We start from the raw sequence: 19,527 nt of genomic DNA on the forward strand, positions 1-19,527 counted from the left end.
AGACTTTGGCAGCTCACTTGGTTACACAATCATATTTAGACTTTCAAATTTAATCATCAACATACAGTTTAGCTGAAGTGTGTTTTAAGGGTTTTTTTCTTCATAAAGTATTGTGTAAACAATGTATTTCATTTAGTCAACAAATAGCACCTTTAAAAAAGCTTTGCTTGTGAGAGTAGATGTGACTCAGCCCAATACACTTTATAAGTGCAGGTGCAATAACCAACCCTTTCTAAAACACTGGGCAAAATAAAAATTGTAAATTATCCTGGATTAGCTTTTCCTGAAATGCTAATACCAACCACTTAATCACTTTTTAATTCACAAATCCTCTCTGAGAAAATACAAACTATAATTCATTAGACTTGGACATGATGTTAGAGCAAGGAAATGCACTTCCCAATACTTGAATACTGATTAAATCCATTGCCTACCAGTAATGGGCGGTCATTCTTCACAATTCCAGTATTCTGTGATGGACTTTCAAAAATCTTTTTAGAACAATAGGTCTAAATCACCTAGTCCATTCCTGGAATGCTAACTGGGAATTCTGAGATGCACCAGCTGCTTGATAGAAACAGTTGTGTCGAAAGCAGAGCCACTACCTTGCTGACTAAGGGAAAGGATCTGAGAAACAGGTATGCTTTCTTATTGCCTTATCCCCCAGATGAGTAAATAGCAGCCCCATTGCTTATGTGGCAGGGAATAATGAGAGGTAAGCTTCCTGTTTCATCATAGAGTCAATCACAGAATTGATGATTCTAGGAGAGTGCAAAGCTGAAGTGGTCTGTCAGGATCAACACCTTGCACTGGCAGACCTAAGATGAACTAGGAAGGCAGTTAGAGATCAATGAACACACTGCTTTACACATATACATTCAAAATATGCAGGAAAATTTGAAAGAAATTAGCCCGAACTAAATATTCTTTTGGTATAGGACGTCAATATTTATAAATTACTTCCCTCAAGAGGTAGTTCAATATCTGAGACAGATACTGTACATTGAGGAATTAAGGCATCAAGGACCATATGCAAGGCCAGTGTTATTACTAAGAAATATGAAACTAATTTAGAAGTATTACACTTGTGGTTAAGAAAAAAAAATCAACACAAGAACTCCACAGTGTCATCTGGCCTGTAAAGTTCACCACAACTGTTTTACAGAGCACAACAAAACATGGTGTCAGTGCTTTAAGTCAACGCTGGATTGTTGCTGATCTTTGTCTACTACGTAGCAGTAACAACATCTTACTAGGATAAGGGTGGTTGTTGGTCAGAGACAGGACCAAGGAACAATCTGCCTTTTATACTCTGTTGATGATTTTTTTTTCCTTTAAGGTCCGGTGAAAATTATTCAAACCCAGTCATCTTATCAAACACATTTTATTAAAAAAAAACCCCAAAGAACTAAAAAGAGATTTCGCTCAACCAGTTTAGATTTACACTTCGTAAATGAAAACAAGTCATTCTCATCTTAGTTACAGAGAGGGAAGAAAGTGAGTAACTTACATCCGTGAATGAGATCCTCTCTGATCCGCTTGCTGGCACCCTGCTGTTCCTGTGCAGCTCTTCCTCCTCGAGCCCACTGAGGCCAGGGAGCTGCCCTGCTCTCCAGGCACCCAGCACATGGCTGACTCTGCAGGAGACACAACACAGAAGAGGATGACAGAGGGCAATCAGTAGCCACTTTTTAAGAGCCCAAGAACCTAGGGGAAGGTACCAGCCCCTTGGTAAGCCAGACCGATCAGAACTAACATGTCAGGTCCTTGAAGTTCTAAGTGGAATTACTCCTCCCTCCTTCTCCCTTCCAAACTGTCATGAAAGACAATGATTTAGATCCAGTTACACTTGGGGCCTACCTACTTCTGATTAAAAAAAAAAAAAAAGGTCGCTTGGATTAGCCTATGTTTAAATTTGCATTTAATTGCTATTCACATCCATCCTATTCAGCAGTTGAGTATATTTAGTTCCAGTAAACTGAAAGATGAAAACAGAATAGGGATTACCTTTATTTCTACTAAGGCAGCTCAAGTTTGTTTCTTGAAGATGGCTACAAAGCCCCGTTAATCTAGAAGAGAACAATCTGTAGAAGTTCATACACAGGAACTGCATACAGTATACCATCAAGGATCTGCAGGAAGAATCGTTAAGTAGTTTGCCACCTTCTTAATAACTTCTTCTGTACCCCTGAGGGTAAAGGATTTCCCTCTAAACTGGGAAAATGAAACAGCAACTATCCTGCTGTAGAGACAGATTTAAAAAAAAACAAACCAAAACAAAAAATCATCAAAACCCAAGCATCTGTCCTAGGAACAAGAGCAGTCTCCCTCAATGTTTGATGCACTTTCTGATTAACAGCGAGAGCAGGTTGGGAGTTAATATTAAAAAGAGAATAGACCCAAAGTAAACATCCAATGTATAGTTAAGAGTGGACTCAAATATTAAATGTTCTCCAGCAGTTCAGCTTTTAGATAGCAAGGCAAAAAAAAAAGGGATATTGAAAAGAACAATTGACTCATTGATTTTTATCTTTTATTATGAGCTAATACCAGGATGACATTCAAATGTCAGATGGCACAATTAAGACAGTCTTGGTAGGAATTATTCCAGCATTCCCAAAATTACAATTTAGTACACGAATGGCATCAAATGTATGCATCACTCCCACAGAGAAAAATGATGAAATTCTGAATATCTTATACCAGAATAGTTTCTGCATCAAATGGGAAAAGAAAAACTGCTGGTAACACAGCTGACCTATAAACCTTTTGTGATAATGACCTGCGGAACAAAATATTCCCCTATTTAACATCTGGTAAAAAAAAATATGACTTTTGTTCAAGTTTAAGATTTAATACTTTTATATGGTTAGCCACAACAGGTATTAACCTCAGTTTTACTATATTTTTGTAATGCTACAAAAATCCTATAAAATCAAATTATAGTGAATTTTTCAGTGATTATAATTAAAAAAGCGCAGCTTGTACAAAATAAAAAAAATAAGATTCTATACTCTAATGAAAAATTTAAGACATTTTTAAATGAACAAAAGAAAGCACTTGTTAAGCTCTCCAATATTCAATGCATTCCGCACTTATCTGAAATAGCCAGACAGGAGCTAGAACTCCACTCCCCTTAGTTCACGACTAGTAATTTTGACACTATTATATATATATAGAGGATCTATGTCTGATATTTTTACAAATAAATACAGGATAAACCATATTGCATAGTGTGTGCTTGCTGTCTGAGTCACACTCCAAAAGTTTCACAGTTATGGTAGGGAATTAAACTCAATCTATGGGATGAAACATTGACAGTACATGAAATTTACTTTTAAACCCAATGAATTGTATCTGTAATTAATCAGTGAACTCAGACAAACAACTCTTGCCATTCTTGCCAGCCATATTAAACCAATTCTACTGGACAATACATCCAGCCAACCAAAAAGCAACCGTTAGCTGTAACTAGGACCAAGAGAGATCTGCCTCAAAAAAATAAAAAAAAAAAAAATTTTAAACCAAGTTCCTTTATCCTCAGTAAACATGTTAGGAAACCTATGTTAACAAGTGGCACAGACAGGCACTGCTTCAAGTGTTGAGTATTTGCAAATATGCATAATACAAACACGCAGAAGCACTTTGATTTCAGTTTCACAACATGTCACCAGTGGCCATATTACCAAAGGAAAAAAGGCAATCTGCCAGTACAATTAGGGTCACTGGAAGGTAACCTGATTTTGTGTATAAAACTAAATTAAAAAATTTTCCAACAAAAGGCTTATCAGTAGGAAAAAAAAAAAATTATTTTTGCTCCGATCATAACCATCTTTTTTGTTGGTTCTTTATTAGTATCAACGAGATACTGATGAATCCTTCTGACTTGCAAATTTTAGAAAACAGCACTCTGATTGGATTCAACATGCTTAGAGAGTTTTATGGCTTGGATCCTATGGCTCAAAAAGATTCAGTATACACAGAGTAAGCAGAATCTATAAAAAAATCCCTACTGTTGTGAAACACGAGAAGTAGACTTTGCACAGTTTGACTAAAGATAATGCAACGTGTGGCAGGCAAAAAGTGACAGGACTTGTATGCAGTTGCATGATCATATACACACACACGCACACACCATACACACTCTAACTAGTGTAAAGCTCTGCAGATATTAACCCTTTCACCAGCTATGTTCATGGAAATGCTTTCTTTAAGGCAGGAAGTATTTAAGTAAGGTAAAGTTACCTTTATTTTATTCTTTGTACCTGTAAGTCATTTGTACAGATTGTGACAATTTCAAAAACATAAATAGTGTCCTTAGAACATGTTTCCTAAATTAAGTTGCTAAAGTTCTGACCCACTGTGGAAGACATTCACTGAAAGGCCATTTAACACTTTTCTTGTACAATCAGCAAATTTATTGCCCCAGCATAGAAAAAAAATTGATAAATTTAGAAATGTATAATGGCAGGGAACTCCCATACGCAGAATTTTATTAAAAAAAAAAAATCCTCAAATTCTTACCCACTGATTACAAAAAGGTTTATTTCGTTATACCATGTGGAATCTGTATATGTTTCCTGTGATATTTCCTATATGTTTCTATTGACCTTGTTTTCCAATGCACTTTTTCCTGATCTTTCATATGGGTAAGAATCTGAACATATTCAGCTGTCTCCACCTAAGGACTAGTGTATACAAAAGTGATGTTTCCCAGTGAAATGTCTGCTGAGGACAAGGATGAAATAAGCAGGACGTGTATGTGAGCCCATGGCTTCCAGTTAAGCCTAGAACATAGCAGCATTGCCATTTGATTAGATCCATTTGTCTTTGCAGGAACAGGTATTTCAGCTGGGTAAGCAAGTGAAACAGTTCTCTCCCACCCCACATTGCCAAGCTGGTAATTGAGTGATTCACTTATTGATTTGTTGTTTCACGAGGAGAAGAATCAGAACTAGAGCCTTTAACTTTCTTCACAGCAACCAATTATTTTGCATTTTTAATTTTGGGATACTTTCCATAATGAGCTGAATCAAAAAATCTATTTGAAAAATATATATTTTTTATATATATATAAAAAACTCATTATGTTTTGAATGTGAAATACCAATTAATTTTATCTTTCATCTTTGATTCCACCCCATTGTAGGAAACAGCTTAACCAAGCTTGCATGCTAATTATTCCTCAGACGCAAGCATGTAGGCATTTCATACTCTGCCTAGTGAAAGGGCTAACCCTCCTTGACACATTCACGACTAGACCAGTGATTCTGAAGCAACATCCTGACCCTTAATACTGTCAGTTTCAAGCTATCAAGCTGAAAAATCCTTGATAAGGTGAGAAGATGTCACTGCGAATCAGTTAGATGATGTGCCTAGAGTTCTGCAATACCATTTTCTAAAGTTTTTTTTATGCACCATTGATTGACAGAAAAAAAATCCGTTTTTCTTTGCTTTCCAAGTCGCTCTGTGCAATGACTGACTCTTTGATACTGTCACTTTTTAAAAGTAAACCATACAAGCCCTCGTATTTCAACTTCAAGGGGGCTTATGTCCGTTCTTTGTTTTCCACCTTCAAAGGCTTAAAAAAATTGTGTCGTCATAGATTCATGCGCAAGTGCTCTGGTCGTTTGGAAATCATGGGAAAAGCTTGTTTTTTATATGGCCCAGAGTTTGGTTGCCGGATTGGAAGTGGTGCTGAGGCCTCTCCACAGACTGTCACATCCATTTGTTCTATTCCACTTGTCTCCATTGGATATTCCACAGGTGTCTGAGTATTTGATGCGCTGGCAGAAGCACCTCTTCCCCAGAATTCCCCAGGGGAAAACTTTACAGGGCTTTAAAACAAGAAATATAAAAATCAGAGATGAAGATACACACAGCACCAAGGTACGTCCTTTACTCTGCAGGAAGCTGAACTCAAACGCCTATTGAGAAGCATTTATAATTCTTCCTTCCAATTCCAGAAGTTTGAGAAAGTTTCCATGTCTAGCTTCTACCACAGTCTCTTGCAAAGTAAAATTCTCTCATCTGAGTAGTGAGGATTTATTTCTAGGTGACTGCAGAAGGAATTTTCTGTACTAACATGATTCTTAGCGGCACATAAGTACTTAGGATGTTCTGAGACAGTTCTAGAGGAATGGTGTACCAAGGTCACCAGACTTTGAGGCTGTATCAGCGCTGAACAGCACACAAATTAGTACTTCTTGTGCTGCCAAACGCCATAGATTTGTCTCTAATAATGTGGTTTGTAAAACAGGATCAATGCTGCACTTCTAAAGTGATGGGCTTACTGAGAAGAAACGCCGCATTTTTTTATTTTTAGTGCAGATCTATTTCAACTACTTGCCAAAAAGTGTATTACAAAAAAGAAAAAAGAAAAAAAAAAAAAAAAAAGAAGATACCTGACTGGTGTCCTAGGGCTACCTATGAATCTGCGAGGTGATCGAATTTTTGGTTCAAAAGAAAATTTCTCTTTTACGCTTTCAAGTACAGATGGAGCCACGTACGTAAAACCCTGCAAAACAGGAATGAACGCACTGTAACTTACAGGCAAGATTTACATTTATGATCACTTGTACAGTTATGACTGGCATGAAATAATTATAAACAGGAGAGTAAATGTAGACATACAAACTTCTACTCACTTCCTGAAGCAAACAGGTTGAGGGAGTTCCTCACCCGGGTGCCTGCACACCCCAGATATTTCTACGCACATCACAGATTCCCGCAGGCATGCTCAATTTAATTAATTTTGATCTATAGAATGGACATTGTTCTCTCTGCATGACTGTGAAAGCAATCACATGCCCAGGGTTCATAATGCCACTATGAATTAGAATGCTGACATTTCAGAAGGTAAGCAGTGTTTGTTGGCTGCTTTATCTATATAAAGATAACGTCAGCAATAATCAAACTATTTCCCAAGCCCTTAAACATTTCAGATCTGTCGCAGAACGTGTGTTTAAAATTATGACAGTTTGCTTCAAGTATCAGGTGTTAGGGTTCAGTAGAATTCGTTCACCTGAAATGCCCTAGTGTTTCCAAGTAACACCACATACCTCTGCACAGTCGTTACACACTCGTCCCTGGCTCACTTACCAGAAAGACCTGGTTGGCACTTTCACTGAGAGTAGAGTCATCTGGGCTATCAACAGGTGTCTGACGTGTAAACTTTGAATCAAACTGGCTCACATCCTCTTCAGATTGCTTTGCAAAAACAAAATGATTAAGGGTTTATATTACAGATATCAACCAAATGGCTTAGCGGTGATCAGTGTAGCCTCTGGATGGAGTTCATTCCATAGATTTTTGGCAGAGCTCTGCTGTAGTAAAACCCTGGAGTGGTGTCGGAATCCTGTCGCTGCCAGTGGGAGGTCACTATGGGCACTGACACTGAGAAATAAAGGCAAGGGGGAGGGGCAAAAATTATGGATCAAAAAGGAACATAAATTAAAAAGATGCCTTTTAAAAAAAATATCTCAAATTACAAATAAAAACTTTTAGAAATACAATGCCAGTTTCTTGCAAGTTCAGCTCTTGTCACAACCAGTATAGAACAGTTGCAACTATTAAGTTTTTGGAAGCCTCTCCAGATAATTTCACCCCATTTTTGCAAATACAGAAGTGTTTACGCTGTGAGGGACAGATGACAAATCTGGAATAAGTGACTATGAAGAACAGTGTTTACTTCAGCCAAAGCACAACAGACATAATTCCACGATCCCTTCTCTCACTCCTCAGTGTAACTGAAAAGGCAGTGGGTATTCATTTGTGCAGGCCTTTGTGCAACCATGGAAGCACATTTTCAAAACCCATCTGGTCTGTACAAGTAACTTTCATAAAATTTGCTAATAACAGAAAAACCCAAAACTATCTTCAGATAATTCATTTGGAAACAGCAGTCTTGTGTCATTCTGAATTTCATTCAAAAAGGTGAGGAAAAAAGGTCTGGAGTCCCCATGCTCAACATTAGTGATGCCTAAGTCAGTTTAAAGTGAGATTTTTCGCAGTCAGGAACTATCAGGGTGGCAGCACCCGTTGCTGCTTGTAGCTAATCGTACCCAGAGGGAAAAAAAGACAGACATCCTACACCATCAAACCGTAAGATAGGATAATAAAGGCTTATTCATCACATCACTGGTTTGAGGCAAACTCTAATTACTGCCTATAATGCACAAGATGCATTGTAAATATTAATAAGCAAACATACAAAATGCTTAATTAGGTGACTTCATTTACTTTTGCTTAGCAACTATTTATCATCTTAGTTTCAATTAACTATTAGAAGCAGAAATTCAGAGGTAACCGCACTTGCCAGTCTGTTTAACCTACAGATTAGAAGCAGGAGGAATTAAAACTGAAGCAGAACTTTCTTCTTCCAGGAGACTGAAGAGAAGGATGTTAGCTCTTAGCTGATTTTTGCCACCTTCTCACATAAAAAAGCAAGATCTTATTCCAGTGATGGATGAGTCCCTTGACCACAGAGTAGCAGAACAAAGAACACGCTCATGACAGCCAGTATTTCATACTGGGTGGAGATTTAAAATAAAGAGGGTTTTTTTTAATTGTTGATACAGCACCAGTTCTCAGGAAGAAAATAAGAAGTCTGCATGAGGTAGTTTATCTGGTAGATCCAGTGGTAGATCTGCCATCTTTAATTTGACAAGAGTGAATCTGAGAACCAGTAACCTAAGTTGATGCATTTAACTGTTGAAAGTACCAGAAGTCAATGGAACTCCAGTTTGTACAAGTGAATGTTTCTAAGTTTTAGACTCCACATTGTTTAAGACCTTTCCTAAAGGCATACAAGGAGTATCTCACAGCATTCTGAGTACGTACCAATAAGGGTTTAAAAGGAGGTTCCACCTTTCGTGCCAACAGCTCATCCCAGTTAATGTGTCTGAAGAACGGGTGAGCCTACAAGAGTTACCAACAGCAGAGAGTCATAATCTGCCTTCTGAGTATAAATCACACTAATTTAAGAATTAAGCATGTTCTTTTCAGACCCTCTCTGTGGTGTCTTTCTTTCCAAAATCACGCAAGGACCTCGTGTAATATATTCTGCAGCACTACATCAGAGTAGCTGGAAGAGCTGAAAATTGATACCATACCTCCAAGTCAGATAACATATTTCCCTATCATCTTTTCCTTGAAAGTATTAGAAAAAGCCAGTTTGCATGCAAAATACCTCTGCATTTTTCAACGTAAAAGTTAGGTATCTAAAAATGACAAAACACTGTATTAATGACAAATTATCAGCACACTGAAATAAGGAGGGCTCTTTAGTACATTGTTCATCTCGCCACAAAAAATCGAGCTGGAAGCAGCAGGAACTAGGCCTCTGCCTTAACTTTTAACTGTGCGACACAATGCAAACTAACAACACTCTTCCCTTGAGTGCACTAAATGCAAGGGCTGGCAGGTTTTTCGTCAGACTGTGAGAGTATCATCACTCTTATATGGCTGACTCTACAATTAGCATTGTGCAACGAGTAGAAGAGATCGACTGGAAGACAGAGCTGAAGAATAAAAGTTACTTTCCAAATCTCAAACGATCGAATAGGTAGACAGCCGCTTTCTTTAACTTTAAAGCATTCACATTTTGATCAGCTGTCACACGTGGGTGCCTTTTTACTCATTACACTTCAAAAGAGATGTACTCTCCTTCCCTGATGTACCCTCAAAGCTGTTTTATTTTCAGTGAGGTAAATTAAGAATTCTTAAGTTAAGCAAAAGTTACCTGAACTTCTCCAGCATCTCCAGGACCAGCTCCTAGACGTGAGGCAGCATTTCTTTTTAGCAGCTTAAGGAGAAATAACATCCAAAGAAGAAAAATTAGTTATGCCACTATGACTAGACTAGTTCTGACACGAATCATTATTTGAATGAATACCACGCAGAATGAACACAGAACAGTCAGAAAATCTGCATTCTTTACAAAACAACTGTATTTTCAAGACTAATCACTTTCTGTACCACTGAAACCAATACTCACTTACAGGTAGTAAAAAAAGCACGGACTGAATAGCCACAGTCATATTATATTTCTATTTTCAACATACACATGTAGTACTGACATTCATTAAGATTCTACCTTTTTAAGCAGATCTCTGGCTTCTTGTGTGAGGTAGGGAGGCAAGTTGAGTTTACACTTGAGAATCTTGTCAATTGTTTTCTTTCTGTTCTCCCCAGTGAAAGGAGGCTAGAAAGCACCATTGTAACGGGAGGAAAAATAGGACTTGTTCAGGTCTTTTATTTGTGTACACAGAACTCACTTCAGTAATTTATAAAGCAGGTAACTTTATTATTATCACTGCAAATGGGACTTCTAAATAACTGTCTGGATGAAAGCGGCTCGTGACCGTAGTCAACGTTAAGTGTGGCTGTATTTTAGTTCTATTTCTTACTTGCAGTTTGTACATATACAAATATATACGTATTTATACGTGCATCTGAATTAGAATACAGGTAACTACAAAAGCTACAAAGAGAAATACATGCAATTATAACTGTGCACCTACTGCTCCAGTCAGCATGTCATACATTAATGCCCCCAAACTCCACCAGTCCACAGCACGATTATGCCCACTCCTCATCAAGATTTCAGGGGCCCTACAATCAGAAAAATGGAAAATATGAACATATTTTCACAAGCTTAATACTAATTCTGACTACTAGTTTTCAAACAAAACCACATTTATCAAGTAAAACTTCCATATGCGACTGAACATATGAACCATCAGTCAAAAAAGGCAAAATTTAGCCATTACCCCCAGACCAGAGTAATACTTTTCTATTTCATCATGCAGCTCACATGTATTCAATTGTTCCACAGAATGTGTGTGTGACTGTTCCATCGTGAATAGATTCTTTACATAATCCGAAGTCAGTCAATTTTACATGACCTGAAATTAAATATATGAAATTTAAGACTTGCCAGAATTCTGACATTTGTGTAAGTAACATTAAAATAACAGGAATTTTTAACATGGATATGTAGTAACTCTGAGCTACTTCCAGATGCCTCCAGTGGTCTGACAAAGCAATACAGCTATAAATCACACTTACAGATAAAACCTCTGCATTATACCTGTGTAAGTGTTGCCACTTGGTGAAGAGAAACAAGCCAAACCACCAAAACTTACTCACATATAGACAAATGTATCGAAACATAAACACTGCAGAGCATCATTCAGATAAGAAAGTCGGCTACTGAATTTTATTGCTTACTTCAAAGTTCAGAGAACAACCTTCAACAAACTGTCAAGTGCCCTGAATAATTCAGTACAAAGACTTAAGAATAAGTACGTAAGTTGTTTAAGATAACACGAAAATACTGGATGGTGCAGACTGCCAAACTAATCAGTGTCATATAGTTAATGTAACAGTGCATTCAAGATTTGCTGCTACTGTCAGGTCAAGTGTCAACAGCTGGGTAAGTCATTTCAGCTACAGACGATCCGGCATCCTAACTAAATTCCTTTCCTAACGCCTCCTCTCCATTACTAAAACGTCACCGATGCTGCGCTGAAGACACAGATCTTTACGTAGTTTCCAATAACCGAGTAGAAGAAAAATTTCAGAGCTGCAGCGATAGCAAGTCAATCATTCAAAAACTGCCTGTGTCCCTACACATGGAACTTGGAGCTTGCCGCGGCCTATTAAAGCCAAAGAAGCTGTGTTTAAGGGCAAGCAGTTAGCTTTGGCAATTCTTCAGTTACACCATTCAGTTAGTGATAACAAACACGCCATTGTTCTAAGGAAATTCACGTAAGAGCCAAGTGTTGTGACCTTTCAAGAATTGTTTTCAAATGACTGGCAACGTAACTGTTAATATATTTCTACCTTGATGATTAAGCATGATATTTTCTGGCTTCAGGTCACGATAGATGATTCCTTTTTGATGCAAGTGCCCCAGTGCCATTGAGATTTCTGCCAAGTAAAAGCTGGAAGGAAACATATGCCACAAAATTAGACATACTCAATCATGCAAAGCATCTTAAGCACTAAGACTATTAACGTACACAGCAACAGTTCCTTGAAAGTATCATTAGAAGTGTACCAGAGAATCAACAGGAGAAACAATGATGCCTTTAAAGTTGGGTTGCCAAAAGGCACACAGACTTCAAAATGAACTATGAAATTACGCCATCAGCGTTAGGTTTACCTGTTCAGCAGCTATTTTATCATGATTATATCTGGAGGAATCTGAATTTACCAGTTAGTGGTTAAAATATGCTTCAATCCATATTACAACATCTAGATGGCAGAGTTGAAGGAAAAAAAAAAAAAGTTCAGAAGGTGACTGGCAGCACCCAGAGTGCTCTCTGTGGGACAGTATTAGAGCCCCATAGGCACATCAAAGCTTTTCTAAGGCATTATCAGCATGTGCAGTGGGGAAGATACAACTGTGTTCAGTTGTGTGAAGCCTTATCAACTAGGAATCATTTAAATTTGCTTATACGTAAAATATCACTACTCAAAAGGCCTTTTCTCCTTCATTAGCATAATTACCTGTAGCACTTCACACATCTGATTATTAGAAAACAGCCATTACAGTGACTTGGAAATTCTGTAACGGGCTGGTGAAATTGTGTGTGGATCAAGAGAAAAAAAAAAAAAAAAAGTACATTTACAGCAAGTCTTTCAGAGTCTTTTCTCCAACACCCAAACCACCTCCTTTACCACAGCCCTATGGACTACAGCCCACTTGGCAATGAGCAATGGCCCCTCTTCTGTAGTAAGACTGGAGTCACACCAGCACAAAATGGTAAGTACGGAAAACATACATCTTTCTAAAACCCAGTTAACTGTTCTTTTCACTACACTGTGAAATGAATGAGTAGTTACATACAGTTTTTAAAGTCAAGAGTATACAGTTTAAGCACTTAAAAAAAACCCCAAACTATTGATTTACCAAAATAGTTTCACTTACCAAGCTGTGTCTTCCATAAATATCCCTTCTCTCTCTAACTGCATAAATAGTTCTCCTCCTGTCAGGAGAAAAGTGAGATTATACTCCAATAAAGTATCATTTTTAGTCAGTCAAGTCTATATTCTAGAAAAACTATACGCAACGGTATTCTGCCTTGCTCTACAAGAAGTTATTTCATAAAAAACAACTTAGAACTTACTATTCTGTTATTCTCAGATTCCTAGCAACCTAAAGAAATGCCAAAAGAAATCAAAAGAGCAAGCTGAAGAAGCCAGCAGCATTTCTGTCCCTGTTTTTTCTCTTGTTATAGCTTGAGCAAATTGCTTCTAGTCTGTGTTTGTTTCCCTGTCTGTGAAATAAAGATCGCACTTTCTTGTTTCACAAAGAACCTGCAAGGACTAAAACCTCAGGTACTCTGCATGACTGCACAGAATCTAAGTGTAACACACCAGGAATTACAAGCCTGATGGAAGAAAAAGTATTAAAAACCCTCCTCTCCTGTACTGTCATGAAAAATAACTATGCTTCATTCATCTTTATTGAATTGAACTGGAAGGTTTATTTATGTTTTTCTACGTATTTTTAATACTAACCTATTTTACATTGTTAAGACACCATGCCAATAGTTAGCTGGCCTTCTGAAGTAGAGTAAGAAATCCAAATTTCCAATTATGTAAGATACCAAGAAGCAGGTAGCAATTTCATATACTGACCACTGAGATACTCAAGGATGAGGTAGAGTTTTCCACCAGTCTGAAAGGCATAAATTAAGTCTACGATGAAGGGATGTTTCACTTCCTCCAGTATATTCCGCTCTGCTTTTGTATGAGCTGTATCCTTTGCATTCCTTACAATCATTGCCTACAAAAAGCAGAGAGATGTGAGCACAAGAACATGCCAAACAAGACAGACTTTTATATTTAGTTCAGTCCTGAGTTTACTACACGCTCACAACACTACCTATGAGTCAGCAACATCATTAAAAAAAGAAAATTTCACCACAATATATACATAACATGACAGTTTTCTTGTGGAAGTTTAGGTCTTTATTTATTTCATAGTATCGTACAATAATTTAGGTTGGAATGAACCTCCAGAGCTATTTAAATTAGCTGCTAAGAACTACACAGACAAAACGCTTTAAAGACTAATTATAATTCCAACTGTACCTGGATAACAACTGTATGTATCACAGATAAAAGTTTAATTTTAGGTATATGATGTAATTAGATAATTATAACAGCTAAAGGGAGGAATAGATTTCTTTAGATTCCAACAGTAGCAAAACATGAACATGCAGGTTACCTTTTTAAGAACTTTCATAGCAAATATTTTCCCAGTGTTTGCTCCGGTTACTTTTCGTACTTGAAACACCTATACAACACCAATACAGAAGCAATCACGCATTACTACCGGGTCAGCCATCTGAAGTGAAAAAACAAAGTTCTGCAAAAGAGAGATGAGATCACCTACAAAACGCAACGCTGCCTGAAGGAGAAGAGCTAGTGCTTTGAACCAGACCCAGTTTGGGACATTTCCTACTGCCACCAGCTGGTGAGGCTCTGCCAGTGGCCTCAGTCCCACCACACCAACCCTGGCAGCCCTGAGGTTACCTTCTGGTGGAATGAACTTGGCAGAAAACAGGACAGGAAGATTAGACCTTGCCAAAGCACTTAAGCCACCTCCGGTGTAATGGATTTACTTCTGCAGAAAAAGAGTTCCTTACCTTTCCATAGCCACCTTTGCCAAGCACGCGTAGTAACTCAAAGCACTCTGGTCGGATCTTTTCTGGACCTCTGTTTACACTAGTCTCTGAAATCTCAAATTTTTCACAATGTTCCATGCCACTGGATAAAACCGAAACAAGAATATAAGACTACCTGATACTCAAAAACCATCAAATGAAAGTAAGCAAGCAAATTACTTTCCGAAAAGCATATACTGTATCTGACATAACTGAATGACTGCTTTGGACATTCAGAGAATTCTCAGCATCAGAAATTTTGTTTAGGTGTGTGCAAAGCAGCAAGTTGCAACTTGCACAGAAAAGATTATCTGCAAATTTGGGGGATTTATAGTATCAAGATTCCCTTCGGATTCCTTCTTTTTAACGCATAATAAATCTCCGTATTACACCAGAATTAAGTTTAAAAGACCAAAGCCTCAAACTGACTGGTATTTCTACAAGACCTCAAGTAAAGGCAAGGCTACAAGGTGCGTTTTAAGTTTCAGATCCCATTCAGCAGTCCCAACAGTCATGGTAAGACTTCTATAACACAAATATCTCGCAGAAAAAGCTGTAACAAAAAAAGTCTCACAACTCTGAACATACCACAAAAGACCGATCCATAATTTAATGATGGTTCTAAATTATGCTACAGCTCAGCAAAAAAATCTAACAGATTGATCCTGCTAAAGCAAACGTAACTGAACTGGTTTAACTATCATTGCGTTCTTCTCACAACACGGTACGCTGAAACTATCTGGAAATCTATAAAAAGAAATGCTAAAGGTAGCTGTCTCCTGAACGTCAAATCAGAACTTCTGAATTCTCATCTGCTTCAGGCTGCCACGCAAATCTGCAACTGGAGCCCTTATAAAATGAACAGAACATACAATGTTCTGCAGAGAGTCCATTATACTCATATTACAAGTACTACTCCAGTATAAGAGGTATGTTAGGAGAAACAAGGATTAAAAGACAAACAGAAAGTTTTGCCAGAATTTTTTTTTATTATTATTATATTTCAAGATACAATTCACAAATTTTAATGTGAAGAAATAGTGAAACGACTAGAAACAACTCAAAATTGAACAAGAATGACAAAATTTTCTATTTAACTTAACAATGTAACAAAATTAGAATTTATATGCAGTTGGCATGAATGATACAGAACATTTTCTAGCAGCAACTTACAGGTCATATTGGCCAACTCCTCCATGGTCCATGCTCTCACTTAATTGACCCTGGGGATGGGAGGGGTAGAAGGAAGGTTAATTATAACAAAAGAAAAAAAGCAGCCTTAAAAATAAATGCTCCGATGTGTTTTACAACTTCTTAAATGATACATAAAAAATAATTCTCTATATATAATTATATCATTTAATTATATAGTTATATTTTATACAATTAAACAAGTCTAAAGGTCAGAAATAATAAATTATCAGTAGGAGATAAGAAATCTACAAAACTCTTGCAAGATTTGCAATACTTCCACATATCTGAAACAGTGACACAGTGAACCACTGTTTTTACCTGACTGCATTGTTAAATATTAGAGGTAACAATTTCACACACCCCCAGGTGAATTTGAAAAATGTTAAGGTACTGCATTTTTCTTTACAGTTGCTCTTACATACAAATTTTTAGATCCTATTACAGTACTATGCAAATTAGACGAACAGTAAAGATTAGATGAACTCTGCACTAGAAACAATCTACTGAAAAGGTTTTATTGTTCTATATTGCTAATAATCAAATCCCAATAGTAATGAAAGAATTAAGCTTTACTCTGATGTTAAATACCTTTTCTAACCAATATTCATTCAGGCAGATTAATGCATGCCATTATTACTAAAGAAGGTTCAAGCACTTCATCAGAACTAGTCACCATTAAAGAATGCAGTTCAATTCTAAAGAGATATTTTCTTCAAAGAATTTTCAGCGTGATCCCTTATGCAAGATAATGTGCAAGATAATACTTCCCTATAATTGTGGCTCTACATGGCAAGAGAAGTGCAGACCAAGCAGAGAGCTGGAATGAGTACAGGTAGAATTTAATGGGCAAGCTTCTAATGGGCTTTAGACTATACCTTAATATTTTTATTTTTAAAAATATGTACGTGAAGTAACAACTGCAAGTTAGTGACAAACAGTCTGGAATCTACAGATACATTGAGTGATGTGTGAAATTCAGAGCACCAGAAGGGAAAAAAAAAAAAACACAACACAGAGATCTGCAAAAAGCAGACCAAGCCAAGGAGTGCATTTTAAAATATTATGAAAGTGAAAACACCAACCAAAGAAAATCAGAAACTTTCAATAGCTTCCAAACCATTTCAAGTTTACAGACTTTGGTTTATTTTGGTGGGTGATCTAGAAGGGAATTTAACTCCTGGTTCCACCTACTAGCACCACAAGCAATTAGTGAGTCCAAAAGTTCAAGTTTGTTTCCAGGTCAAGAGTTGCTAGCTCATGTCCTCTTGATAACATTTATTAGAGAAATCCAACTTATTGACATCTGTTTCACAACAAAACTCACTAAAGCTGCCCTTGACCCTACTGTTAGATGCCAACAAATGCATTTAAAAAAATTCAACAAACACAGAGAATAAATACCCATCGTGTTCCTAGAACAACTTCTCAAGTTACCCAATGGTTTTGGCAAAGTTTACACACGCTTTTCTTGCCCCTGTGAACTATGGTTTTCATTCTCGGCATTTACTTGAACAAAATTCACTTCAGATACCATTCTGCTATTTTCAGGATTTCTTCTCATTTCACAAAACCAAGAAATGCAACGCTGTTCTGGCTGGAAGGCTAGCGGTCAGTCCAGTCTATATGTATCGTTTCATTTATTATTACAAACACAAAAATTAAGGCTGGGTTCTTGGGGTTTTTTTTCACCATAATAATCAGCGCAAACAACCATACGGCTTATGTGTAAACTCTCCATTTTAAACAATTCTTCAGATTTTCCAGAATGGCCGTGCCTATTCAAAACAACACATGTGTTCTTGCTACTACCAGGTTTACAGCTTTCAGGAGGTGCCAGGGACCAGCACCACAGAGATGAGACAAGACAGTCCAGGCTTTACACCTTGCTCGCTTCCAGTTTAATGATCTCAACTGCTCTGGCTGCAATGTCTTTCTGATCCTTGTAAGACATTCACAACACCTACAGCTTTCAGTGAAACGTTTTTCCCCTCACATGTTGTTGACGCTTCCCTTCTTTCCTGCTCTTACATTCCCTGCTTTTCAATCTCAAAGCCATTCTCACCCCCCTTCATGTTTGCCAAAAGGCACCTGAGAGCCAAATTAAGTCGCCAATGTGCATTCATGTTCACAGTTGTTGCACAAAAATTTCAGTCATAGCAATTTTTAAAAATCCACAATAACGATTTTTTAATTGTTCCCTGAGACTGAATTATTGGAACATGAGAAAGAACAAATTCAACTTTCTTGCCACCCCCTTAGAACCTGTTCTTGGCAACATTAACGGTGTGATGCAAGCAATTTTTTTAAGCCAAGTACTTTATTGATTTTTGAGGTGACAAACAGGGCTTTTTCCTGCAGGCCAAGAATCGTTCAAGCCTTCAGCTGTCAAACCATGTCTCTAGAGTTTATACCTAGTGTGGGTATTCCAACTGTGACAGAGAGTATTTGGTTATCTCAAAGACTCCAAGAATGTCATCAGTATTTAAATAGCACAAAAATAAATGCAGTAGCAGTTTAAGCAATAGCAAACGTTTAATATACAAAACAAGATAAAAAAGCAACAGTGGCACTAGAAAAATATAAACAGAGATCTTGTAATAAAATTTCCCCCAAAGCCTTAACAGAATCTATACGAACATTACAAAATGACAAACTCCAGATTACAAGGTGAACCGTTTACCGCAGCATGAGATGGAGATGCACGTTGATCCATACAGACGCCTAAACGCAGCATTTTAAAGCTTTGGTTTTAATTTTGGCGCTAGAGCACCGACTTTATACAGTTCCAGAAAGATTAGCATCTCCGCACTGACGTTAAAACATGTGACAAGAAAAAAAAAAAAAAAAAAAAAAGAAAGAAAAAAAACCCACCACCACCAACCCGCTGCGGCACTCGTGCTAAGAAATCCACCGCAAAACTTCCACGGGAAAAAGCTCCCGCAAGTTTGGCGCAGCCCGCACCCTCAGCGGGGAGGGAAGCGCTGCTACCCGGCTGCCAGAAACCTGCTCCCGGCCAAGGGCGCGACGCCGCCTCCCTCCCGCGGACGGGAACTCCCCGGCCGCCTCCCGGGCGCTACGAGGCCGGGCCGGGCGCGGGGCCCGCTGCCGCCGCAGCGCTGCCTCCCCCGGGGGAGCACGGCCGGCCGCGGGCGGGCAGGGCGCGGTCGCGGCCGCCTCACCTGCGCGGGGCCGGGGCGGCGGCCGACACCGCGCTCCGCCTCGCCCGGCTCCCGCCCCGCCGCAGCGCGGCCCCTGCCCGCCTCCGCGCCGTCCCCGCCAGGCCGGCCGCGGGCGGGATGCGCCCCCCGGCGCCGGCCGCCTCCCGCGCCGTCCCCTCAGGCCTCACCCCTGGCGCCGCTCCCCGCAGCGGCCTCCCGCTCCCCTCCCCGCGCCGCGCCGGCTCGGGCTCCCCCCTCTCACCCCCTCCTCCAGCTCCTCGTCCGAACCCGCGTCCTCAGGCTGGTCCAGGTCGATGTCGAACACGCCCGCCATGGCGCGGGTGCGAGCCGCGGCGCCGCCGCCCCTCCCTGGCTGTGCTGGGTGCGCGGGGCCTGGGCCGCCTCATGGGCCCGCACCCCCCAACTCCGCCACGGCCGCCATCACCGGCCGCCCGGCCCCAGCGCGCCTGCGCCCCCGCCCCGACTGCGGCCGC

The 19,527-nt window shown here is 39.0% G+C and overlaps 1 protein-coding gene across 4 annotated transcripts; it reads right to left on the minus strand.

Annotated features, from left to right (window-relative positions):
• Window positions 1–309: 309 nt before the first annotated feature.
• On the minus strand, window positions 310–19,492 carry RPS6KB1 (ribosomal protein S6 kinase B1). 4 transcript variants are annotated; one of them, XM_074922513.1, is made up of 15 exons: window positions 19,296–19,492; window positions 15,855–15,904; window positions 14,664–14,784; window positions 14,243–14,311; window positions 13,651–13,798; window positions 12,938–12,995; window positions 11,848–11,948; window positions 10,817–10,907; window positions 10,524–10,614; window positions 10,097–10,204; window positions 9,743–9,805; window positions 8,842–8,919; window positions 7,102–7,209; window positions 6,405–6,517; window positions 311–5,837 (listed from the first exon to the last, which is right to left on the minus strand). In XM_074922513.1, the coding sequence occupies exons 1-15, from the start codon at window positions 19,365–19,367 to the stop codon at window positions 5,600–5,602; spliced, it is 1,509 nt and encodes a 502-aa protein (XP_074778614.1). In that variant the 5' UTR covers window positions 19,368–19,492; the 3' UTR covers window positions 311–5,599. The 4 variants fall into 4 exon arrangements, with proteins under 4 accessions (XP_074778616.1, XP_074778614.1, XP_074778615.1 ...); XM_074922515.1 differs by lacking the exon at window positions 7,102–7,209 and having other exon boundaries at window positions 310–5,837; XM_074922514.1 differs by lacking the exon at window positions 14,243–14,311.
• Between the last annotated feature and the right edge of the window lie 35 nt (window positions 19,493–19,527).

The sequence above is a fragment of the Athene noctua genome, chromosome 19 (genome assembly GCF_965140245.1).
Source record: "Athene noctua chromosome 19, bAthNoc1.hap1.1, whole genome shotgun sequence".
Classification (NCBI taxonomy): Eukaryota; Metazoa; Chordata; class Aves; order Strigiformes; family Strigidae; genus Athene; species Athene noctua.